General features: G+C 45.1%; 2 protein-coding genes and 1 long non-coding RNA gene across 4 annotated transcripts; 2 read left to right on the top strand and 1 right to left on the bottom strand.

The window, feature by feature from the left end:
• The first annotated feature begins 1266 nt into the window (after positions 1-1266).
• On the top strand, positions 1267-4700 carry LOC123104066 (uncharacterized). 2 transcript variants are annotated; one of them, XM_044525784.1, is made up of 5 exons: positions 1267-1461; positions 1770-1903; positions 2486-3337; positions 3494-3643; positions 4172-4700. In XM_044525784.1, exons 1-5 carry the CDS (start codon positions 1437-1439, stop codon positions 4559-4561), a joined length of 1551 nt encoding a protein of 516 aa, XP_044381719.1. In that variant the 5' UTR covers positions 1267-1436; the 3' UTR covers positions 4562-4700. The 2 variants fall into 2 exon arrangements, with proteins under 2 accessions (XP_044381719.1, XP_044381718.1); XM_044525783.1 differs by having other exon boundaries at positions 3491-3643; positions 4172-4698.
• Positions 4701-9452: 4752 nt separating this feature from the next.
• Positions 9453-11358, top strand: LOC123104063 (protein SOB FIVE-LIKE 4-like). The gene has a single exon (XM_044525781.1). The coding sequence runs from the start codon at positions 10390-10392 to the stop codon at positions 10846-10848; it is 459 nt and encodes a 152-aa protein (XP_044381716.1). The 5' UTR covers positions 9453-10389; the 3' UTR covers positions 10849-11358.
• A 228-nt stretch (positions 11359-11586) lies between these two features.
• On the bottom strand, positions 11587-13269 carry LOC123104064 (uncharacterized). Its single transcript, XR_006450113.1, has 2 exons — positions 12845-13269; positions 11587-11873 (listed from the first exon to the last, which is right to left on the bottom strand). It is a non-coding gene; the product is annotated as an uncharacterized lncRNA (long non-coding RNA).
• Positions 13270-25993: the final 12724 nt, after the last annotated feature.

The following is a 25993-nucleotide window of genomic DNA, read 5'->3' as shown; positions in this document are numbered from 1 at the left end:
ACGGGATGTCCCATGCATGTGAGAGCCGTTGATTTAATTTGGAGATCTGATGACATGCAATGCATCGATTGTTTGATACGGCTAGTAGTTGGTTACGTCTTTCTCTGACCACATGAAAGCACACTGTTCTGGTTAGACTCCACCATCCCATGCTTTTGCATTTTATTGCCAAGTTAAAATCTATTTTATCTTTTAAACCAAAGTACAATTTATGACCCGTTTGCATATTTGTGTTTATGACAACGAGAACTTTAATATAAGACCAATTTTTAATATATTTCAACAATTTTAAAATTGAAGCTCTGAAACATGGTAAACAGTGTTAAATTAATAAGAATCAGTTTGATACACATTGGTACACAACGTAAAATTATGATACGAAACATGACGAGCCATAGTGAAACAGTAATATATTTTTAAGAAATAGAATGAAACATTTTTTATTTTTTCACATGTAATTAAAAATTTATGAAACAAGTTTGAGCATGGTTATTTAGTTGTTTAAAAGTTAATTTCTAAAAATATATTCAATATTAGTCTTGTTTTAAGAATCTTGTAAGGAAAAATAGAATTGTGCAAACAGAACGTAAATCAAACATACATGAGATGTCTATTTATTTGAATGAAACTGAGTGAGTAGACAAAACACTGATGATATTAGTGGGCCCACACAGCAATAAAAGAGGAGATGGATGCATACCGTGCATGGTAGAAAATCCACTCTCACGCTTTGGCAGCTACTTCTGAGGCGCCGAAGCCCATTCGGTCGCCCATCTTTGACCGTGACGCTATGTTCGCATGCATTGATGAGGTGGTCTTCGTGAAAAAACTTGATCGTTTGCTCGACTCTTTGGAGGCAACTTGTCCTGGGTCTCGCAATGTGATTGCTTGCCTCCTCGTGGATGAGGTTTCTATAGGCAAAATAAAGAAGGTGAAGAAGGCTCTCGGGAGCATAGGCAAGAAGAGTGGCGCCATTGATAAGGCGTCTGCGGCTGCTTAATGGAGAATATTCAGTCTATTCGTCCTCCATCTCCGAGTGGCTCGTCTCCATGGATTTCTTGGCGTCTGATGTATTCAACATTGGTTTTGTTGAGGGTTTCTTTGCGACATAGAAGTGCCAGGGTTTGTGGTTGTTGCGTGTTATGCATATTTGTCGGGTTGACCGTGAGGTCATGGAGTTTCTTTGTTAGCGAGTAGTCCGCATGTGATCTATATGTATCGGTTTTCGCCCATTCTCTTCTTCTTAATTAATCGATGAGGCAAATTTTTTGCCTCCGTTTCAAAAAAAATAATATAAAGTGGATCGCATCGATGGGGGTACGAGCGCCTTTCAGTTTGGTTTTGACGAGGGAACCGCGGGCAGCCAAAGCGTGCGGCTCCTCGCCGCGATCTCCTCCCCTCCTCCTCTCCGGTGGTCGCCCTTGATCGCGCCGGGCATGGTGGAGTCCACCCAATCCCGCGGTAAGCTAGCTCTTCCTTGCCTCGGCCTCTTAATTTGTTATCAGTTGATCCTCGAGTCATGTAGATGTAGGTATTGTAGAATTTGGAGGGTTTCCAACTCCTACAATCGTGGGTGTGGTCGTGTGGATTTGACCCTGCGACCTAGCGATTCTAAAAACTGTTCTTTCGCCAAAAAAAAAACTGTTGATGCCCTTGCCCAAGAGCTAAAACCTCTGGATCTCGGTGACGCCACGGCGGGGTGCCGTAATCTTGATGTTGTTACTCTCGTATGTTCCCAATTATAACCCCTCAGGGTCACTGTATTTCAGGCGACTCGGGCTCCTCGGCAGTTAAACGGAAGTGCCCACCCTACCAACAATATGACGACGATTACGACGACGACGACGGCACTGGTTCAAACTCTCACAACGGAATCAACTCATCATGGAACAGCCTTTCTGAGGTACGTACTACCTTCGTTCGCCACTGTAAGATGTTTTGGATGTTTCAAAATAGACAAAATATAGACTGAAACAAGCAAACAAACACACTAAAACGCGCCTATATACACATCCGATTCATAGAAAAGTTAGAACGTCTTATCATTCCGGACGGAGGGAGAAATTGTTTGCTTTGACTGTACATTATGCTCCGAGACTATTCCAGTTCTGTTTGGTCAAAGGAATTGCAACATTGTTTCTCGTCTTAATTAGACCTAGTTAGTGGGGTGCCAAATATCCAGACGGATGTCAAGCTTGCTACAGTACATGTTTATTTCAGTTGGTTAACCACACCAAGTTTGTGTTTCAGAAGAATGTTGCACTATTAGCCCAGTGATGCCATCGTCCTACTGTAGAAGTAAACATGAACCATCTCTAACCAGCTACTGACCACAGTCATGTTCTAGTCCACTTTCTTAACATAAGATTATAGTGCCACTACATATGGATCGTTTTTTCTTTTTGCCCCATTACTGATTATTGATGCCATCATTCTGATTTTACAATGCCAATGCTGATTTCTCCTCCCTTGCTTCTGCCTGCAGGATGTCGTGCATCATATACATGCCCTAATGCCGCTGCGAGACGCCGCACTTGCTGCGTGCGTGTCTCGGTCATTTCGACGTTCCTGGAGACACTATCCCAATCTCACCTTCGGTATGAAACAACTCGGTTTGATTGGAAAAGCAGCCACGGTGGACGAAGGAGCAATGGATCTTCTAAGCAGAATTGACCATATCTTTGGAAATCATTCAGGCATCGGAGTGAAGACGCTTGAGCTTCACCTCCCCTGGAACTGGAACAGACTCGACACCTCTTACGTCGACAGGTTCCTCAAGACTGCCATTGCACCCGGTATCCAAGAACTCACCGTGATGCTGCCCTCATTCCGGCACTGCAGAACAGACTACAACTTCCCGTGCTCGCTTTTATCAGGCGAGAGCGGGCGGTCGATTCGGTATCTTAAACTCACCAATTCTAGTTTCCATCCCACCGCCGGACTTGGTTGCCTGACGAGATTGCACCTGCGGTCCGTGCGCATCGGTGACGATGAGTTGGGGTACTTCCTTTCTAATTCTTTGGCTTTGAGGCATCTGCTACTCTCTTGTTGTGGTGAGATCATCTGCTTGAAGATACCTTGCCTGCTGCGGCACCTCAGGTCCGTGGAGGTGTTTGAGTGTGAGATGCTACATGCAATTGAGAGCAATGCCCCAGATATCTCTAGTGTCGACCTTGGACTTGGCGACCAAGTGGATTTCTCAGTCTCACTGGGAGACGGTTCATCTCAAGTGAAGCAGCTCCGAATATCACCTGCATCCCCAAGTTATGCTCTCGGCAAGCTTCCATCAATCACACCCGGTGTTGAAGTCCTTAACATATCGTTGTTGCCACACGAGGTATGCATAATCTGAGACTTTAGACCGTCAATTCCTTGGTTTTGTATTCCATAATAAGAGCATCTCCAGCGGATCCTCTAAACTTAAATTCCTTGGTTCTGCGAGGAGTTGTTATATCAGGGGACATACTAATCTCGGCACCTCTTTCTTCAGCAGGTGAGCACACCAATGGTGCCCGGAAAATTCCACCACCTCAAGTACTTGAATATTTCTCTTCCCGCTGTCTCGGCAGTAGATGAATATGATTATTTGTCTCTGTTAGCTTTTCTTGACGCTTCTCCTGCCTTGGAGACTCTCGTCTTGAGGGTAAGTCCTGTTATATAGCCATTGATTTAACAATTGAGTATTATTACTGTTTCTTTACAAAGTCTGTTTATTAAATAGCTCTGATTGTCATGCCTATTGTCTTTAGCTGATCATAGGTTTCTATTTTCACTTCTAAGTAATTTAGAAAATAACAGTATCTCTTTTCATAAATACAAGACACCTAGAAAGCTTGCAATCAAACTTTGTCAACTCTCCTCGATATAGTAAACCATTTTGACCGGTCAGGTTACAGTTGTTCCATTAGATTTGTCAGGGATCACACAATATCAATTTTTTTATATTAAAATAGTTGTATGTAAAGTAACGGTCAAACATGCATATTTGAGATTGTAACGATGCTCAGAACATAATTTATTTATGAACAAGTGGAGTATTTAGTAACATACATAAATAAGGCGCGTCTCATGCTAATCTTGTCGTTGAGCCCATTTTTATTTCAGACGGTTCATCTAGAACTATTGTCATTTCGTGAGAAGTAGTTGACATTAACATATTGTGTCCTTGCAGTCAGCGAGGATTATGAACTGTGTTAACAGAGGCTGCGGTAGGATTCATTGTGATGTTTCACATTTGACGCGGGAGCAAGAATTTCGCCATGGCAGCCTCAAGAATGTGACGATCTATAGTTTTTACTCTGCTGAAAGCTTGATTGAGCTAACCTGTCGTATGCTGAAGCACACAGCTTCGCTTGAGTGCCTGACGCTGGACACCACCTATGGTTACTCTAGGTGTTCCTCATGCAGAAGCGGCAGGTGCTTCTCCATGGACACGCGTGATGTCCTACAAGCCCAGAAAGCGCTCGTGGCTATAAGAAGACGCATCAAGCCCCAAGTACCCTGTAATGTCAACTTGATTGTTGTGGAGCCTTGCAGTTCGTGTCATGTGAGCGATAACTGATTCTAGACTTTTCTGTTTCAACTTTCAAGCCATGTGATAGAACTGCATATTTACATAGTATTAGAGATACGGAAGAAATGTCACTCTGCTGAGATTTTCACAAGACATGCTTGTTTTTTCACCTTTTACTGTTCACCTGGGGTCATCTGTGGTTGTGATCAGCTACGGGTTACCAAAAAACAGAGAGGTACTTCTCTGTGGTTGATACTTTCATAGGACTCGGTCAAGCAGCTTAGTTGTATGATCATTTAGCCGGCCTCATTCTTACCATTGCATGATGTACATAAGTGGGTGTAGGTCTTAATAGTTACTAGTACTCCCTCCGTTTATTTTTATAAGTCGTTACAACTAAAAATAAACTACTTTGCATCCTGTCTGAAATGTCTTCAAGGTCTTATAAAAAGGGTGAACAGAGGTGGTATAAAACTTTTATTCACCCGGTCACATGATTGCTACGTATTTGGTTTGTCTAGCCTGAGAGTCTAGCGGAGTTGGGGGGCAAGATCTAAGAGATGATGAGGTCGACTCTTCTGAAGGTGCTGGAACGGAGCGTCCGAAGTGAGCACTAAGACTGAGAGTGACCCATGCAAAGATCAGTCAGTATTGTAGGCATTTTTCTTTAATACCCTGAAGGCGGATGAGCAAAAAAATTAAATAGAAGTATCAGGACATCTTCAACGCTGACCCGTAAATTTACTTCCGCACTCGTTCACGAAAAGGTGAAGACCAATCCATGGACACGCATGCGAAAGCCAGCTATCCAACGCTGCCCGCATACATTTCATGCATTGTTTAAACAAACCGGACAAACTTCATTCAAACCGGATGATATTCATACCAACCAGACAAGAACATTTACATTTCAGACATATTTTAATTAAAAACTGTGCCGGACTAAAGTAAAACTAGTCTACGACCGTTGCTCGCGGACATCCATTCCCATGATATGGATACCTTAAACTAATCTACGGCCAGCCGCGATGGATCTTCCTTGTCTTTCTCATGTCCGATAGCCCGCTTATCGGACTACCGTGACCCCAGAGGTATATGCTTCAGCGCAAATGACCGCTCCCCCTTGTTCGACAGTGCCGCTCATTGGAGTGGCACCGGACAATACGAGTCTGCCGGAGGGGAATGGTGCCCTTCGCTTCCGTGAAGTATGAATGAGGGCTGGTTTGGGGATAGGGGGGGGGCAATGATGCCCTGCGAGTGGGCAAGTCACCAGCTGTGCACGCTGGCGATGCCGTGACGGTGGCCTTCGTTGGACCCAAGCGGAGACGACCTCCCATGTTCTAATTTTTGTCGTTGATGGTGGCAGACGCGGACGTGTTGGCCGCCGCATTGTCGATATCCGTGAAGCCGGCTTCTTTCTACGCCGTCAGGGCGCGGTTCCACCAATGTTGGCGGCGGATGACGCGGTCGCAGGCACGGGAGAAGCGGTACGACATGGCCTCATCCATGGCAGCCACGATGCCTGTGCTGTCATGCTCCCCCGCGTGTCGGCCTGGAGCAACTCGCCACCCCACAACGAGGTGGCTTGGAGCGGCGAGTTTGCTGAATCACGCGTTGGCTTGGAGCGGCCTCCTCCACAAGCTGGCCTACAACGGCCTGGAGCGGCGAGGGAGGTGGAGCAGAGTTGATTGACTCGTTTCTAGCAAACTCGGCGGGCCACCAGCCGGCTTTTATGCAGAGAACTCCTTTTCCTGCTCGCCGTATGCCATGGAGAGTGCGGAGAGAATGGTGCAAGGAGGAGATGGGGAGCGGAGGTGTGGTGTGATTGTTTGCACAGCGGCTGGCATTGTTTAAATAGCGTGTGGAGGCCCGGAGCCAACCAGCGTTGTGTTTAATGTCGATCGGCTAGCGAACCGATGTGCGGCCGAAGTAGTTTTCTCGGCACACGCGCTGGTTTAATGGAGGAAGGTGGGCAAATAGCGTCCGTTTGAATGTGACAAGGAGGCGTGTTCAGCCGGGCGTGCAGCGGGTAGCGCTCTCTCGGCCGGCAGTGAGAGGTCGCGGCCGCTCTGGACCAACATCAATGGGGAGCGTCCGCTCTACAGCAGTATGAATGTGGGCAAGTGCCCCCCCCCCCCCACCCAACTTTGTCTCCGGTTTGACCGAAAAAGCATGTACGAACTGCTTGGCGAACCGATGCAGGACGCGTTGGGTGGCAACACACCTCCAGACCCGTGCAATCTGAACGATTGCGGGTGGTTTGAGGGTCTGCGGTTGGAGATGCCTTCACTGGAGCTTCTTGGCTTATGCGACAGGCTCACTGTTTTGACTCTTTAATCAAAGATTGGCATGATTCAATCCTACTTTAAAATTGAGAAAAGTATACTTTTCGTCTCTCAACTCTTGATGAAGTCTAGATTTGGTCCCTCAACTCCAAAACCGGACAACTTGCACCCCCAACTAACGAAACCGGACAAGGTTTGTCCCTGGTCTCGATTTTGACCGGTTTTGGTGCTGACAGACCCCGGTTTTGACCGGTGCCGACTAAAATTCGCGTAATTTTTTCATATCCGTGAACTTTTTAAAATTCACATACTCTTTTCAAATCCACATAGTTTTTCAAGGTCGTGCAATTTTTTCAAAAATAAACATACCTTTTTCAAATCTGTGAACTATTTTGAAATTTGTGTACTTTTCCAAATCCATGATTTTTTTAATTTGCGTAATTTTCTCAAATCAGTGTATTTTTTCAACTTCGTGTAATTTTATCGAATCCAAGTATTTTTTTTCAAATCCATCTATTTTTAAAATTCGCGTACTTGTTTCAAATCCGCATACTTTTTAAAGTTCGTGTATTTTTTTCAAATCCGTGTTCCTTTCCAATCCATGAACTTTGTTTGAAATTCACATACTTATTTCAAGTTGACATAAATTTTCAAATCCACACATTTTTTTTCTAATTCGCGAAGATATTCAAATCCGCATACGTTTTCAATTTCACATAAAATTTTCAAACCCAAAAAAATATACGTGAATAGGAATAAGTATGTCAATTTTTAAAAATTACATGAATTTAAAAAAAACCACAGGAACTTTAAAGAAGTACGTGGATTTAAAAAAAGTACGTGAACTTGGAAAAAGTACGCAGATTTGGAAAAGTACACAAATTTTTAAAAAGTTCACGTATTTGAAAAAAATACCCGAATTTGAAAACATTAAACGGACTTGAAAAAGGTATGCGAAATTGAGTCGGCACGGTCAAAACCGGGTTGGGACAACACCAAAACCGGTCAAAACCGTGATCAGGGATGAATCCTGGCCGGTTTCAGTAGTTAAGGGCGCAAGTTGTCCGATTTTGAAGTTGAGGGACCAAATCTAGACTTCACCAAGAATTAAGGGATGAAAAGTATACTTTTCTCTTTAAAATTTTGCCTAAATCTGACTTTATCATAGCGTCTCCAACGCCTTTTTAAGCTGGATCGCCTGAACGCCAAGAAAACCTTGCGACATCAAACAAGGCTGTACTCTGCTGTCTAACGCACAGGGAGGCTCTCCCGAACGGCTGATCGGCCCTGCCCGAATCCCCGATCGAAGCCGTGCACATGTCAACGGGGGCCGCCGCACGTGGAAAGGCACGCCCGTTCGTTCCCGGACACCGCGCGCGCGCTCACCGACGCCCCGTGGACACCACGCAACGGCAGGCCTCTGCTCTGACTAGCACCAACACCAGCCAGCACGTCGAGCAGCATTGTTAGGGCAACCAACCAGGACCAGCAGACGCATCCATTGGTTTCTGCCACTGGCAAGCGACGACAGCAGCAGAGCAGAGAAATCAGTGAGCAACAGCGGCCGATTAGACTCGCGAGCCCGACGTGCATGGCCGCCCTGTACCCGTCACAGTTCGCCGGGCGGCGGCCTTCAACTCGACTCGGACAGGTGATGCGGGGGGCAAGGGCGCGTGTGCTCCGCCCACCAACTACCCGAGCACGGGCACGAGTTACAGGCGTGTCCACCCTCTGTTTGCACCACGGCCAGGGCACGTATCTACTGGTAGCCACCATCTGGTTCAGAGACCTGCAGAGTCGTGGTGGTCGTCGAGTCACTCCAAAGCCTTGCAGCTGTTCGTCGTCGTTGCTTGCCACCGACTGCACCGTACCCACGTGAACTCCCCCGCGACGTCCCACCGGCCGGCCGGCCGAGGGTGGTAGCGGTGTAGGGGTAGGGGCACGGCCGGCCGCCCACAGCGAGCGTCCGTCCGTGCGGTGAACCTGAGCGGCCGGGCTCCGATCGCCGTACTGGTGACCCGACCAGGTGCACATACGTGCACGTGGAAGCGGAACAGCCGGCCACAGGACGGAGCGCGTGGCAACGGAGAACGCTGACCGACGCACAGGAACAGGCAAGAAAATCCAGACACATGCACGCACTGTAGGAGCGCCACCGGCCACAGCCCAGCCGGTCGCGTCGATCGGTTTCCTGCCGCGCGCCACAGTGCCGACGCACGCAGGTCAAGCAAGCAAGCATACGACGGAGTTAGAATTACAAGATGCAACGCGGGCAAAACTTTTCTCCTTTGGTTAACCGCAGGAGACAAGAAAAGAGGCTGATTTTTAGGACATGGAAACAACAAGGACCACGAGGTCCGGCCTCCTCATGTCTCCCAAGCCCTTTTCTCCCCGGCGAAAGCTTCAGAAGCAAGCCAGGGCCGGGTTGTTCCTTTCTCCGGCTTGGAGGAAAGCATGTCACGTAATCAAGTTTGGTATCCCTTTTACTGCTATCATATATCATCGTGCATGCAGTATCCGCCGAATCTAGCTATGTGAATATGATAAATAAACAACAGGCACGGCGCAATAAACATACTTATCAAGCGCTTTATCATGTTCCAATCAACCGCATCTCACCATATCCACCACAGATCGATGCTCTTACCTGCAACGGCAGAGTTCTGGCTTACCAAGAAGGCAACGACGAGAGTGGCAGCACATGAGAAGTCCAGTGGCTCTGGGCCTGGTTGCTCGTCCACCGTCTACATGTAGCACGTACGTACCAATACCAAAGCAAACAAAAGACATGTTCTCCTGGTCCTGCAGACTGTTGTTGAAGTGGAGATACGCCGTGAGCAAGCTAGGCATTTGGCAGGCATGGATGACAGGCAGACACAGCGGCGACAGGAGCCTTTTGAGCTATGCCAGCCTCATGCTTAACCTTCTAATCTAATGCTAATAAATCATGGGCTAGCTAACCCAGGCAGGCAGGCAGGTGCATCTAATCTCCCCAGGCCGGCCTCTCTGCCAGGCCCCCACCATGAGGGCGAGGCGCTACGGCCACATGGACTACAGATGGAAATACCTGTAACACTGCGTTGCAAGCAAAATGCCTCCTCCTCCTGCTCCTCCTCCTCCCTTGGCTTTGGCTTTGGTGACAAGAGAGGAGAGGGTACGCAAATGGTTGGGGAAAGTTATGGGTGACAGTTGGAGCTCGCGAGGATAGGCCACCCTTTCCCATTTAAACACACTGCCATCCTCTCTGCGGTTCCTTCACACACCTCCACCCCCAGACACACCATAGCCATACACATGGTCCGGCCCTGAAGAATTCTTGCCCCCCTCTCATGCAATCCAGCCCCTCCCTCTGAATTCTCTGTCCTCTGAAGAAGGCTGAGTGCAGGAGGATCCGGTGCTCTTCTCGGGTTATGGGTGCTCAAGAAGCATAGACAAGAACAACTCCATCTTCAGTGCTGCATTGTTGAGGAGATTCAGATTTCGGAAGAAGCATAAGAGTTGGTGTTCGCAGAATTCTCCATCGACCTCGTTCTGCCTCTCTTCTTTGGCCTTTCTTTTCTCTCTTTTGGTCTCCCGCTCCCGTGGCCTGTCATGGAATCCTCCCAGATCACCGGGGATGGCGGCGAAGAGTGCAACAGCAATGAATCTGGGTGGACGATATACCTGACCTCCCCCACGAGCAGCTATGAAGCAAAAGAGAATGGCAGTGAAGGGAGCAATGTTGAAGATGGCAGTGGCTACATCACTGAGAGGAGGAAAGGGAAGGAAGAGAACAACGCGGATGATGATGGAGATTATGATTCCCTGGCGTCTGATGCTTCCACAGGGACATCTCAAGTGAAGGTGCTTGAAGGCAAAGAAGAGAAAGATCGTCAGACAAATGACGGTTGCAGCAATGAACATGGCAAGGATGAACAGGCTGAGACGCTTACCAAGTTCTCGACCGGCAGCAACAAAAAGGCGGGCAAGGTGAAGAAAGGGGACGACAAAAGCAGCAAAAGAGGCCACAATAGAAGACGTAGCTCATCAAGAACAAGCTTCTTTTGGTAAAGGATGTAAAAACCTTGCTCGTCTATTTCTTTCTTATCAAGCTAGAATCGATGTCAGAGGCATGAGGAATTGAAGGCCTTGTCATGGTCCCTGCTATTGCCTTCTATTGTTTTGTCCATTTGTTAGCCACCTCATAGGTTAGTTCTTCCTATGCAAATCTGTCACCCTTGAATTATTATTCATTGCCCTATTCTTAATATTGACATTCAAGCACTACATGCTCTCCTATGTTTCTATAGACATTAATGATCACTTTGTCCAGATACACCTCCCCAATGAGGTGTTTGAGGCCACCAACCCAAAAAGATAATTCGGTTCAATGGCCTTCTGCTTTCCCAATATTTTTATAGGTCAGAATATCTGCATGTGTTAAAATTTACTCAGAAAAAGCGTATATAGAAATCTGCTTTATCATGTGTCTGTCAATAATCTTTTCACGTTTGGTGAGCAATCTAATATAGTACTCCCTCTGTCGCATAATATAAGAGTGTTTTTGACACTAGTGTAGTGTCAAAATTGCTCTTATATTATGGGACGGAGGGAGTATTGTCTATCAGTTAAGTTATATGAACTGCTACAGAGCAAAAATTAATAGGATTTACACAAATCTCCTTAACACATCTTTCTTACCCTTGAGTAAAGCAAATCCTATGATATATAGTAGATCAATCTTACTACAACTGATGCGGCATTTGCACATGAAACCTAGGAATATCCGGCCCTTCCATATAAGAAGCATTAGACAATGTACAGTACATTTATAAACAATAAGATGTAGAAGATTTCAACAAGACGAACCAACAATGTACTGTACAAACAAGTGTAGTTTACAGAACAGCTTAAGTAGACATGACAAGTAATACAAGGTACAAGAGCCTCCAGCTATCACCTGATATGTGCAATTCCTACTCTTTGCGTCTACAGTAGTTCCCTCCCAACAGTACTAGCAGCAGTAGCATATGGAGCACCTTCTGCTGGGCAAATGATGCAAAAGAAGGTATTACCTCCCAACAGCAATCTCACTCCTGAGATAAAAGAATGAAAAACTTATTAAGGGGAATGGTAATCAGTTAGTAAAAGATAAAGAGTTCAACTGAACTAGCAAAGACAGGGCAAAGCAAAACTGCAAAAGAGATAATTGAGTTGTTTCAGAATTCAGATGAGGGTGAGCACCGGGCACAATCAATTCACATGGTTTTGGCTGTGAGTTGATGTTTTGTTGTGAAAGTTACAGTTATCCAAAGTAGGCAGGGATGGTGATTTGTGAAATTCCCAACTTTAAGTCGTTTCACTCAGCTTTCGGATGCTATTTTTTCTGACCAAACACATAAAAGCCACTTCATTCAAAAGCATCAGTAGCCAGCTCAAGGTCGCAAAAAGAAATATGCCTAATCACCCAGATGACTATCATGCCTAATCTCACACCAGATATTCTCAGAAACAACAGAAACAGCAGGCACAATCTTCAGGGAATCGTACAGGGTGTTCCAGCTTGGACTCCTTGGAGTTCTCTACCAAGCTATCAATCACAACAAGGCCAGGACAACGAGGGGAGCTAACCTGCCACATTAATTTGTGAGACTAAACACAAAATGCAGCCTTAGCAAATGTACTCCACATGGCACATTTGGCAGTAAAAATTGCTTAAAATGTTAGGGCGACAGGGGTCATGGGAAATGGTGCGGACTCTGAAGTAATGTAACACAGGACACAATGCTAGGGGAATCGTGCTGAATGTCAATTTCCTGGATTCCAAGTACGACAACGTGCTCCTGCTCAAACCATCGTGGCGTCGTCCATGCTTATCCACATAGCCAGTCAGGAAGCATGAACATGTGGAGCGAGCACATTGTTTCTTTGATTCCATCCAAAATTCACCACTAAAGTGCTAGACAAATCGATTCCACCGCGCTACATTCCAGTATTTCTCATCGCCGAGGGCACAACCTTGGAATGAATTGAAATGAACGGATGAAATTCTTGGCATCGGGCTTACGATTAGGATGCGCCGAGGGGGTCGTGGGCCTGGTGGGAGGCAGCTCGCGGCTACGACGCGACGGGCTTGGAGTGGTGGAGGAAGGCGGCGGAGCAGAGCACGGTGGTGACGACGGCGAAGAGGCCGAGCGCGAACATCAGCGACATCCCGGCCACCGCCAGATCCAGCATCAGCTGCGCGCCGTGGAACACCGCCCCCAGCGACATCCTCTTCCCTTCCCTTCCCCGACCCCTCGCCTCGCCTCGCCTGCGACGCGCTCTTCTCGGAGGAAGCCCGTGGCTATATCACGGCAGCGGAGAGGCGGGGAGAGCCAGAGGAGGAGGAGGAGGAGAAGCGGCGGGACACGCGGCGCGGCGGGGGCAGAAGGGGAGGCGGCGAGCCGACCACCTGGACGAGCGCTCCTGCCATCTGTGAACCGTGACACAACGACCACATGGAAATCAGAAAATGTGATAGTATATTTTTTCCGTAGTTTTTATTTTCCATAGAAGTTTCGAAAATATAGAAGTTTCGAAATCAGGAAATGTGATAGTGTATTTTTTCCGAAGGGAAAACCGGTTGCTGCTGATTGATTTGAAAAATCGTTGGCTCAATCAAAATAGTAAACCAAATTCAAAATTGAATACCTCAATTGAATGAAAGAGTTTCTAAATTAGGGAACATAGTGAATTAAAATAATTAAATAAAAGAGCTTGAAAAAGTGTTGACCCGGTCAAAATCGGTTGACCCGATTCTAAATTAAATACCTCAATTAATAGTGAGGCCTTAAAAATTAGGAAGCATATTGTATGGTATAGAAGAATTGAATGTGAGAGCTTTGAGAAATTATTAACCCGGTCAAAATTAGGTGACCCAATTTTAGTTGGAGACCTCAATTGAATGTGGGTTTTTCAAAACTAGGGAGCTTAGTGTTACAGAGGATGATGATAATTAAGTATGCAAAGTTTGAGGCAAAGTGGATGGGTATAGATGACATTTGCCGTACAAATTAAATTATGTACAAAAGCTTTGTGATCTTGCTGTAGTCGGATGGCTTGGCCATTTGGGCTGATTTTTGGTGTAGGGTGATATAAGATGGTGATGTGCATGCATGTAAATTTGGGCAGCAATAAGATGAGCCTAAATGGTACTTCATGTACAACTTGACAATTCGCACGGAAACTTTGGGAGGGGTCTGTGGTCATATGGTGTGGCTAATGAGGCTAAATTTTGATGGAGGCTAGTGTTATATGTTGGATAACATGCATGCAAAATTTGAGGATATTTGGATGAGTGTAACTAGTACTTCATGGTGTGCTCAAATGGTGTGATGTAAATTGATAAAAATGGAGTGGCAGTGATGTTTTTGAAGGAAATATGTCCTAGAGACAATAATAAAGTTGTTATTTTATATTTCCTTATCCATGATAAAGGTTTATTATTCATGCTAGAATTGTATTGATCGGAAACTTAAATACATGTGTGGATACATAAACAAATACCATGTCCCTAGTGAGCCTCTACTAGACTAGCTCATTGATCAAAGATGGTTAAGATTTCCTAACCATAGACATGTGTTGTCATTTGGTAACATGATCACATTATTAGGAGAATGATGTGATGGACAAGATCCATCTGTTAGCTTAGCATATTGATCGTTCAGTTTATTGCTATTGTTTTCTTCATGTCAAATACATATTCTTTCGACTATGAGATTATGCAACTCCCGGATACCGGAGGAATGCCTTGTGTGCTATCAAATGTCACAACGTAATTGGTTGATTATAAAGATGCTCTACAGGTATCTCCGAAGGTGTTTGTTGAGTTGGCATAGATTGAGATTATGATTTGTCACTCCGAGTTTTGGAGAGGTATCTCCGGGCCCTCTCGGTAATACACATCATAAGCTTGCAAGAAAATGACTAAGGAGTTGGTCACGAAGTGATGTATTACAGAACGAGTAAAGAGACTTGCCGGTAATGAGATTGAACTAGATATGAAGATACCGACGGTCGAATCTCGGGCAAGTAACATACCGATGGACAAAAGGAATTGCGTATGTTGTCATAACGGTTCGACCGATAAAGATCTTCATAGAATATGTAGGATCCAATATGGGCATCCAGGTTCCGCTATTGGTTATTGACCGGAGAGGTGCCTCGGTCATGTCTACATAGTTATTGAACCCGTAAGGTCCTCACGCTTAACGTTCGATGACGATGTAGTATTATATGAGTCATGTGATTTGGTGACCGAATGTTATTCGGAGTCCTGGATGAGATCACAGACATGACGAGGAGTCTCGAAATGGTCGAGAGATAAAGATTTATATATAGGACGATGGTATTCGGACACCGGAAGTGTTTCGTGGGGGGGGGGGGGGAGGGTACCGAGTACTTATCGGGTCACCAGAAGGGGTTCCGGGCACCCTCGGCAAAAGATATGGGCCTTATGGGCCAAGAGGGGAAACACACCAGCCACAAGGGTTGGTGCGCCCCCCATATGGGCTGGCCTAGGAGGAGAAGGAAAGAGGGGAAGGGAAAGGAAAGAGAGGAATAGGATTCCCCCTTCCTTTCCTCTCCCCCTCTTACCTCCCCCCTCCGACAAACAGGATTCAGCCTACTTGGGGCGCCTCCTGGCAGCCTCCTCTCTCCTTCCCACCTATATATATGTGGGGGTGCCCTAGCACACACCAGACAATTGTTTAGCCGTAAGCGACGCCCCCTCCACCGTTTACACCCCCGGTCATATTTTCGTAGTGCTTAGGCGAAGCTCTGCGAGGATCACTTCACCATCACCGTCACCACGCCATCGTGCTAACGGAACTCATCTATTACCTTGACGTCTTGCTGGATCAAGAAGGCGAGGGACGTCACCGAGCTGAACGTGTGCAGACCACGGAGGTGTCGTGCATTCGGTACTTGAGCGGTTGAAGCGCGAAGAAGTTCGACTACATCAACCGCGTTGAGAAACACTTCCGCTTACGGTCTATGAGGGTACGTATACACACTCCCTCCTCGTTGCTATGCATCTCCATGGATAGATCATTGCGTGTGCGTAGATTTTTTTTGTTTTTCCATGCAATGATTCCCAACAACAGTGGTATCATGAGCTAGGTCTATGCGTAGATGATATGCACGAGTAGAACACAAAGAGTTGTGGGCGGCAATAGTCATACTGCTTACCACCAACGTCTTATTTTGATTCGGCGGTATTGTGGGATGAAGCGGCCCAGACCAAACTTACATGTCCACGCACATGAGACCGGTTCCACCGATAGACATGCAACTAGTTTTGCATAAAGGTGGCTGGCGGGTGTTTGTTTCTCCTACTTTAGTTGAATCGAATTTGACTGTGGCTGGTCCTTGAAGATGGTTAAAACAACAAACTTGATGAAACACCGTTGTGGTTTTATGCGTAGGTAAGAACGGTTCTTGCTAGAAGCGCGTAACAGCCACGTAAAACTTGCAACAACAAAGAGAGGACGTCTAACTTGTTTTTGCAGAGCATTTTGTGATGTGATATGGTCAAGACATGATGTGATACACGTTATTGTATGCGATGATCATATTTTGTAAGATATCTGACAATTGGCAGGAGCCTTATGGTTGTCTCTTTATTGTATGAAATGCAAATGCCATGTAATTGCTTTACTTTATCACTATGCGTTAGCGATAGTTGTAGAAGCAATAGTTGGCGAGATGACCACGACGCAACGATGGGGATCAAGGTGTCAAGCCGGTGACAATGGAAATCATGACGATCCTTTGAAGATGGAGATCAAAAGCACGAGATGATGATGGCCATATAATGCCACATATTTTGATTGCATGTGATGTTTATCTTATTTACATCTTATTTTGCTTATAACAATGGTAGCATTATAAGATGATCCCTTCACTAAATTTCAAGGTAAAAGTGTTCTCCCTAAGTATGCACCGTTGCTACAGTTTGTCGTTTCGAGACACCACGTGATGATCGGGTGTGATAGACTCTACGTTCACATACAACGGGTGCAAGACAGTTTTGCACATGCGGAATACTTGGGATAAAGTTGACGAGCCTAGCATGTACAGACATGGCCTCGGAACACTGAAGACCGAAAGGTCGAACGTGAATCATATAGTAGATTTGATCAACATAGAGATGTTCACCATTGATGACTACCCCATCTCACATGATGATCGGACATGGGTTAGTTGATTTGGATCACGTATCACTTAGATGACTTGAGGGATGTCTATTTAAGTGAGAGTTCTTTAGTAATTTGATTAATTGAACTTAATTTATCATGAACTTACTCTTGATAGTTTTGCATATCAATGTTGTAGATCAATAGCTCGCGATATAGCTCCTATATTTTTTATATGTTCCTAGAGAAAACTAAGTTGATAGATGATAGTAGCAATGATGCAGACTGGGTCCGTGATCTGAGGATTATCCTCATTGCTGCACAGAAGAATTATGTCCTTGATGCGCCGCTAGGTGACAAACTTGTTGCACGAGCATATGCAGACATTATGAACGTTTTGCAAACTCGATATGATGAGTACTTGATAGTTTAGTGCACCATGCTTTACGACTTAGAACCGGGACTTCAAAAATGTTTTGAACGCCACAGAGCATATGGGATGTTCCAAGAGCTGAAGATTGGTATTTTAGATTCATGCCCGTGTTGAGAGGTATGAGACCTCTGGCAAGTACTTTGTCTACAAGATGGAGGAGAATAGCTCAGCCAGTGAGCATGAACTCAGAATGTTTGGGTACTACAATCGCTTGAATCAAGTGGGAGTTAATCTTTCAGATAAGATAGTGATTGACAAAGTTCTCTAGTCACTACCACCAAGCTAATAGAACTTCAGGATGAACTATAATATGCACGGGATGAAAAAAATTATTCCTGAGCTCTTCGCGATGCTGAAATCGGTGATGGTAGAAATCAAGAAGGAGCGTCAAGTGTTGATGGTCAACAAGACCGCTACTTTCAAGAAAAAGGGCAAGGGAAAGAAAGGGAACTTCAAGAAGAATGGCAAGCAAGTTATCACTCCCGGGTAGAAGCCCAAAGCTGGACCCAAGCCTGAAACTGAGTGCTTCTACTGCAAAGGGACTCGTCATTGGAAGCGGAACTGCCCCAAATACTTGGCGAATAAGAAGGATGGCAAAGTGAACAAAGGTATATTTGATATACATGTTATTGATGTGTATTTTACTAGTGTTCGTAGTAACCCCTAGGTATTTGATACTGGTTCAGTTACTAATTAAGATTAGTAACTCGAAACAGGAGTTGCAGAGACTAGTTAAAAGCGAGGTAACGATGTGTGTTAGAAATGATTCCAAGGTTGATGTGTGAAGGAAATATGCCCTAGAGGCAATAATAAAGTTATTATTTATTTCCTTATATCATGATAAATGTTTATTATTCATGCTAGAATTGTATTAACCGGAAACATAATACATGTGTGAATACATAGACAAACAAAGTGTCACTAGTATGCCTCTACTTTACTAGCTTGTCGATCAAAGATGGTTATGTTTCCTAACCATAGACATGAGCTGTCATTTGATTAACGGGGTCACATCACTAGGAGAATGATGTGATTGACTTGACCCATTCCGTTAGCATAGCACTTGATCATTTAGTTTGTTGATATTTCTTTCTTCATGACTTATACATGTTCCTATGACTATGAGATTATGCAACTCCTGTTTACCGGAGGAACACTTTGTGTGCTACCAAACATCACAACGTAACTGGGTGATTATAAAGGTGCTCTATGGGTTTCTCCGAAGGTACTTGTTGGGTTGGCGTATTTCGAGATTAGGATTTGTCACTCCGATTGTCGGAGAGGTATCTCTGGGCCCTCTCGGTAATGCACATCACTTAAGCCTTGCAAGCATTGCAACTAATGAGTTAGTTGCGGGATGATGTATTACGGAACGAGTAAAGAGACTTGCTGGTAATGATATTGAACTAGGTATTGAGATACCAACGATCGAATCTTGGGCAAGTAACATACCGATGACAAAGGGAACAACGTATGTTGTTATGCGATCTGACCGATAAAGATCTTCGTAGAATATGTAGGAGCCAATATGAGCATCCAGGTTCCGCTATTGGTTATTGACCGGAGACGTGTCTCGGTCATGTCTACATTGTTCTCGAACCCGTAGGGTCTGCATGCTTAACGTTACGATGATAGTTTCATTATGAGTTTATATATTTTGATGTACCAAAGGTTGTTCGGAGTCCCGGATGTGATCACGGACTTGACGAGGAGTCTCGAAATGGTCGAGACATAAAGGTTGATATATTGGACGACTATATTTGGACACCGGAAAGGTTCCGGGTAAGATTGGGACAATACCGGATCACCGAGAGGTTATCGGAACCCCCCGGGAGGTATATGGGCCTTAGTTGAAAGGAGGGGAAAGGAGCAAGGGAGGGGGCGCCCCCCCAAGCCCAATCCGAATTGGGAAGGGGGCCGGCCCCCCTTTCCTTCCTCCCTCCTTCCTCTTCCTTCCCTCTCCTACTCCTAATAGGAAAAAGGGGAGTCCTACCCCCAGTGGGAGTTGGACTCCCCCCTTGGGCGCGCCACCCTCCTTGGCCGCCCCCCTCCTCCACTCCTTTATATACGGGGGCAGGGGGCACCCCAGAGACACAACAATTGATCATTGATCTCTTAGCCATGTGCGGTGCCCCCCCTCCACCATAATCCTCGATAATATTGTAGCGGTGCTTAGGCGAAGCCCTGCGACGGTAGAACATCGAGATCGTCACCACACCGTCGTGCTGACGGAACTCATCCCCGACACTTTGCTGGATCGGAGTCCGGGGATCGTCATCGAGCTGAACGTGTGCAAAAACTCGGAGGTGTCGTAGTTTCGGTGCTTGATCGGTCGGGCCGTGAAGACTTACGACTACATCAACCGCGTTGTTATAACGCTTCCACTTCCGGTCTACGAGGGTACGTAGACAACACTCTCCCCTCTCGTTGATGTGCATCACCATGATCTTGCGTGTGCGTAGGAATTTTTTTGAAATTATTACGTTCCCCAATAGTGGCATCCGAGCCTAGGTTTTATGTGTTGATGTTATATGCACGAGTAGAACACACGTGAGTTGTGGGCGATATAAGTCATACTGCTTACCAGCATGTCATACTTTGGTTCAGCGGTATTGTTGGATGAAGCGGCCCGGACCGACATTACGCGTACGCTTACGCGGGACTGGTTCTACTGACGTGTTTTGCACACAGGTGGCTGGCGGGTGTCAGTTTCTCCAACTTTAGTTGAACCGAGTGTGGCTACGCCCGGTACTTGCGAAGGTTAAAACAGCACCAACTTGACAAACTATCGTTGTGGTTTTTGATGCATAGGTAAGATTGGTTCTTGCTAAGCCCGTAGCAACCACGTAAAACTTGCAACAAACAAAGTAGAGGACGTCTAACTTGTTTTTGCAGGGCATGTTGTGATGTGATATGGTCAAGGCATGATGCTAAATTTTATTGTATGAGATGATCATGTTTTGTAACCAAGTTATCGGCAACTGGCAGGAGCCATATGGTTGTCGCTTTATTGTATGCAATGCAATCGCGCTGTAATGCTTTACTTTATCACTAAGCGGTAGCGATAGTCGTAGAAACATAAGATTGGCGAGACGATAACGATGCTACGATGGAGATCAAGGTGTCGCGCCGGTGACGATGGTGATCATGACGATGCTTCGGAGATGGAGATCACAAGCACAAGATGATGATGGCCATATCATATCACTTATATTGATTGCATGTGATGTTTATCTTTTATGCATCTTATCTTGCTTTGATTGACGGTAGCATTATAAGATGATCTCTCACTAAATTTCAAGATAAAAGTGTTCTCCCTGAGTATGCACCGTTGCCAAAGTTCGTCGTGCCCAGACACCACATGATGATCGGGTGTGATAAGCTCTACATCCATCTACAACGGGTGCAAGCCAGTTTTGCACACGCAGAATACTCAGGTTAAACTTGACGAGCCTAGCATATGCAGATATGGCCTCGGAACACTGGAGACCGAAAGGTCAAGCGTGAATCATATAGTAGATATGATCAACATAATGATGTTCACCATTGAAAGGTACTCCATTTCACGTGATGATCGGTTATGGTTTAGTTGATTTGGATCACGTGATCACTTAGATGATTAGAGGGATGCCTATCTAAGTGGGAGTTCTTAAGTAATATGATTAATTGAACTTTAATTTATCATGAACTTAGTCCTGGTAGTATTAGCATATCTATGTTGTAGATCAATAGCTCGCGATCTTGCTCCCCGTTTAATTTTTATATGTTCCTAGAGAAAACTAAGTTGAAAAATGTTAGTAGCAATGATACGGATTGGATCCGTGATCTGAGGTTTATCCTTATTGCTGCACAGAAGAATTATGTCCTTGATGCACCACTAGGTGACTGACCAATTGCAGGAGCATATGAAGACGTTATGAACTTTTGGCTAGCTCAATATGATGACTAGTTGATAGTTTAGTGCACCATGCTTAAAGCTTATGTAACATCCCAAATTTTCAATTTGGAATGTTATACATTAGATCATCAATGCATATCATATTTTATTTTGCATTTTGGTTGATCCTAGAAATTCTACGCAACTCAATGACCCACGGAGAGAGTTGGGGATTTCGTTATTTTCATATTTGAGTTTTCTCAAATTTTGAGAATAGGATCATTTGATTTCATTTATTTTATCATCAATTATTTCTATTACAAAAATATGAGAGAGGGAATAAAATGACTTTCCCACAATAAAGAAATATTTAGGATTTCATAATAAAATCAAATAAGATTTTATTTCGGAGTTTTTCGGTGTTTTATTTGAATTTAGAAAAAAGTGCATTTTTCAAAATTGCATTTAGGTCCCAAATAAATGTTCACCTTGTGCGGCTTGATTTTAGAAGCCCGTGAAAATTTATTTCGGAATTTTTGGAGTCTGTTTAGTATTTCTTTTTATTTTTCTTCCGAGCGGAATAATTTAAAAAAAATGCGAACCGACTTAACGGGCCGTGTCCGACCTGGACACCGACCAGGGAGGCCTTTATAAGCCGGGGGGTGGCGGGGGGAGCCAGCCGAGCCCAGCCACTCGCGCCCCCAAACCCTAGCCCGTTCGCCGCCGACGTCCGCCGCCGGATCCCGCCGCCGAGGTTCATCACACCTCGTTTTCCGTGCCAAAAAAGAGAGAAAAAAATCAGCGTTCGTCGTTTCTCTTTTTGTCGGATTAAATCCGTGATTTTTCTGATCGCGATTCCTGATCCGATTTTCGTTTTATTATAACTTTTCGCTCGTTTATCGGAATCAGGCGATTCAAGCGCCTGGAGTTTCGTCTCGAAACCCTCTATCCATTTAATCAACTTAAACAAGTTTTTGTTACTGTAAAATTTGCCCTAGATCCAGATTACTAGAACGAAGTTGTTTTCTTTCGCCGTTTGACTTTCGTTGCTTCGTTCGATTTGATTCTTTTTGCCAACCGGAGTTCTTAAGTTGAACCTTCTGGTTAGATCTCTTATTTGAGTTTTACCTGTGCATTAGATGAGTACGTATTGTATGTTTGTTTGTTTGTTTGCGATAGAATACCCGGAGTGCGCCGCCTATTACTTTGAATCGTTAGGTTTCGCGGATCATCAGCAAGGCAAGTAACACTTTGATCATACCTTTTTACTACCCAGTTTTATTGCATTAGATCAATCCTCACACATTGCATGATAAGGATCTAATTAAATTGTGGGATGGGAAGTAGATGAGGTAGTACCTGTTACCTGTTATTATCAAACCTTTGGGAGTTACTTCTGCGTTTGCTTATTATGCCATGCTATGCTAGTAGACGTGGATTGGGTGAGTGATATCCATGACAGATGTGAGATTGTTAATTAATGGTTTATCTAAGGTGGAAACTTAAACACACATCTGGATGGATTGAGGCACCTGGGTATTCCAGGACTTGCCTGTTTTCTTTTGGACCGCCACCCAGGCTCAAAGGGATCATGAGACTATTCATACTAGAAACTTCCGTGTGCAGCCACAAGCTATTATGGGCTCTAGCATAGTTGACTAAGTTGTGCGAACTCTTATAGTGGTAGACTAGCAGATGTAGGGGATGTAGGTGGTACGGTCTACCCGATCGTAAGGTGCTAGCACTTCTGAAAGACTATGTCTCGGTCATCCGTCTTGTCAAACACCCTGTAGTGCGAGAAACCAAACGGAGGCGATCGAGTCTTGTGGGGAAAAGTGCGCAAACCTCTGCAGAGTGTAATAAACTAATCATGGTTAGCCGTGTCCCCGGTTATGGACATCTTGAGTATCTAGTACCTGGATTATCATGTGAATCTCAACATGTTACTCTAAATTAATTTTGTTGGGTTATGTTTAATGATGATGCTTAATTGGGATTGAGAATGCTGTCAACCATTCTCAATGTTTAACAACCACCATGATAGTAATTAAAGTTTATTCCTTTGAAGTAGGGAAAAATTGGCTTTACGCAAAACAGTAACCATAGAGCTTTCCACCAGCCAAATATGCATATAGTATAGCTGTTTCATTCCATTACTCTCTGTGTTACCTTGCCAGCATATTCCATGTGCTGACCCGTTTTCGGGCTGCAATGTTAATGTTGCAGACTTTTCAGACGACGATTAAGGAGTTTTTAGGTCGTGGTTCTATACTCAGTGATGCCGTTGGAGTTGATGGACTCACTTATCTTCCAAGCCTTCCGCTGTTATCGTTATTAGATGGCCTTAAGCCATATTTATTGTAATAATTTCTCTTTTGAGACACTCGATGTAATAAGAGTGTGATTGCTACTCTGCTATAAATCCTCCGAGTACTGTGTGGTGTCAGCATTACTGATCCAGGGATGACACCAGAGCACAGAGATCAGACTGTTTGAGGTCTGGTCGCTACAGAGATTGTATCAGAGCACACACTGACTGTAGGACACGACCACTAAGCACAAGACCTAGATCACTATTCACTCTCTTCTCTTCTAACCTCTCATCTTTTCTACTCTTTAGGATGGCGGATGCAAGGAACAAGTTCACGCAACCGGATGAAGATACATCCTTTGGACGACACTTGAAGGAAGTCACTAGATCTCTGAACATAGGAGTACCAAGCTTCACGGGAACCTACAACGCCACTTTACCTGAAGAAGAGCGTTGGATGATTAAAGTTCAAGTTCCAGTAAGGACGTTCATGCCAGTCACTGAGCCCATAGAGTTTTCTTTTGATGCACCAACTTGGAGTCTAGGAAAGAGCATGGCAGCTCACATCGCCATGGGACGCATTGGAGAAGTCTACCGCAAGGATCTCAAGGATACTATCTACCAGATTTGTGGGCGCCGAGATGAGCACTGGGAGATGATTAGCACCAGGAAGGATAGGTCAATAGCAGCTTTTATCCATGAGTTAAACCAGCACATTCAACGACAGGAGAACCAGATGTGCGCCGACATGATAGACCTGAAGAAGGCTAAGACTAGAATCAAGGAACTGGAGGAAGAACTCAAGGCTACACGTGAAGATTATGAAGAGGAAATTGAAGTATTGGTGGAGAAGAATGACGACCTGATCAAGAAGATTGGAATATTTATGGGAGACCCTACGCCAATAGATGAAGACGAAGAACCCAAGGAGATTAGCCCGGAAGACTACATCATCATCGACGACACCGATTCGGAAGCAGATAGTAGCGATGATGACTATGTTGATGAAGCTGGAGCAGATATTATGGAGTCAACAACCGTAGAATATTTCTAGTAGACCACCTTATTAGTAGTAGTAGTAGTCCACCATGTAAATATAGTAGTCCGAGCACTTTTGCAATAGATAGATCGATTGTATGCCCTTGTTTGATTGATTGAAGTGAATTGTTTGCTTTTTCCTCATGTGCATATGGGTAGTGTTTTCTCTTTAGACCCCCTCTATTCTTATATCTCATCTTTTCTAAACCCTCAGATGCCTCCGAGACGTGACCCCGGATTTGCCTTTCCACCGGAGCTCACCCAGTTGATCCAGCAGCAGAACACCCTGATGCAGTTGCTAGTCCAGAATCAGAATCAGGGGAACAACAACAACAACCCACCACCACCACCACCTATTGACCACTTAGCCCGTTTTCTTAGGCTGAATTCGCCGGTATTTTCCAGTAGCAAGCCAATAGTAGCAGATGATTGGCTCCGCAAGACAGCTAGGGAGTTGACCACAGCAGGATGCATAGATACGGAGAAGGTGAAGTTTGCCGCACATCAGTTAGAAGGACCCGCAACATCATGGTGGGAGAATTTCACCGCCACTTTCCCTGTCGACACTGTCACATGGGACCAGTTCAGCAGGCTTTTCGTACTGCCCATGTTTCAGTAGGAGCTATGGCCATGAAGAAGCGTGAGTTTCACAACTTGCGCCAAGGAGGACGGACAGTTGGCCAGTATGTGGAGGAATTTAGTAAGCTAGCACGTTATGCCCCAGATGACGTCGCTACGGATGCAGCTAAGCAGGAGAAGTTTCTGGAAGGACTGAATGATGAGTTGAGCATGCAGTTGATGGTAGCAACCTTCAACAACTACCAGGAGTTGGTAGATCATGCTCTTATGATTGAAGGGAAGCAACAGCAGATTGAGAACCGCAAGAGGAAGTATGGACAAGGAAAATACAATTCAGGAGCTCAGCAGAAGCCATGTTTTACCCCTAGACCGGGAGGACATTTTCAGCATACCCATGGAGGAGGTAGCTCGCACAATCACAATGGCACCAAGAATGGTAATGGCAATGGAGGAAGCAACGGCCAGAACCGCACCAACCCATCAACCCCAGCCAAGGACCTAAGCCAGGTCACTTGCTTTAAGTGTTCAAAGACAGGACATTATGCAAATGAATGTCCTGAATTACAAAATGGGAATAGCAATGGAAGTTCTGGGAAGAAGCCGAACCCTTTTAACAGGGGACAAGTGAACCACGTTAGCGTGGAGGAGGTTGAAGCTCAGCCCGATGCAGTAATAGGTAAGTTTTTGGTTAAGTCATTTACTGCACTCGTTCTTTTTGATACTGGCGCATCGCATTCATACATCTCAAGGGGATTTGTGGATAAGTATAACCTACCAACCCAAGCCCTTAGGTCACCCAT

This window comes from Triticum aestivum, chromosome 5A, assembly GCF_018294505.1.
Source record: "Triticum aestivum cultivar Chinese Spring chromosome 5A, IWGSC CS RefSeq v2.1, whole genome shotgun sequence".
In the NCBI taxonomy this organism is placed as follows: domain Eukaryota; kingdom Viridiplantae; phylum Streptophyta; class Magnoliopsida; order Poales; family Poaceae; genus Triticum; species Triticum aestivum.
The sequence above is the reverse complement of the archived record's forward strand: the minus strand, read 5'-3'. Positions and strand labels throughout refer to the sequence as shown.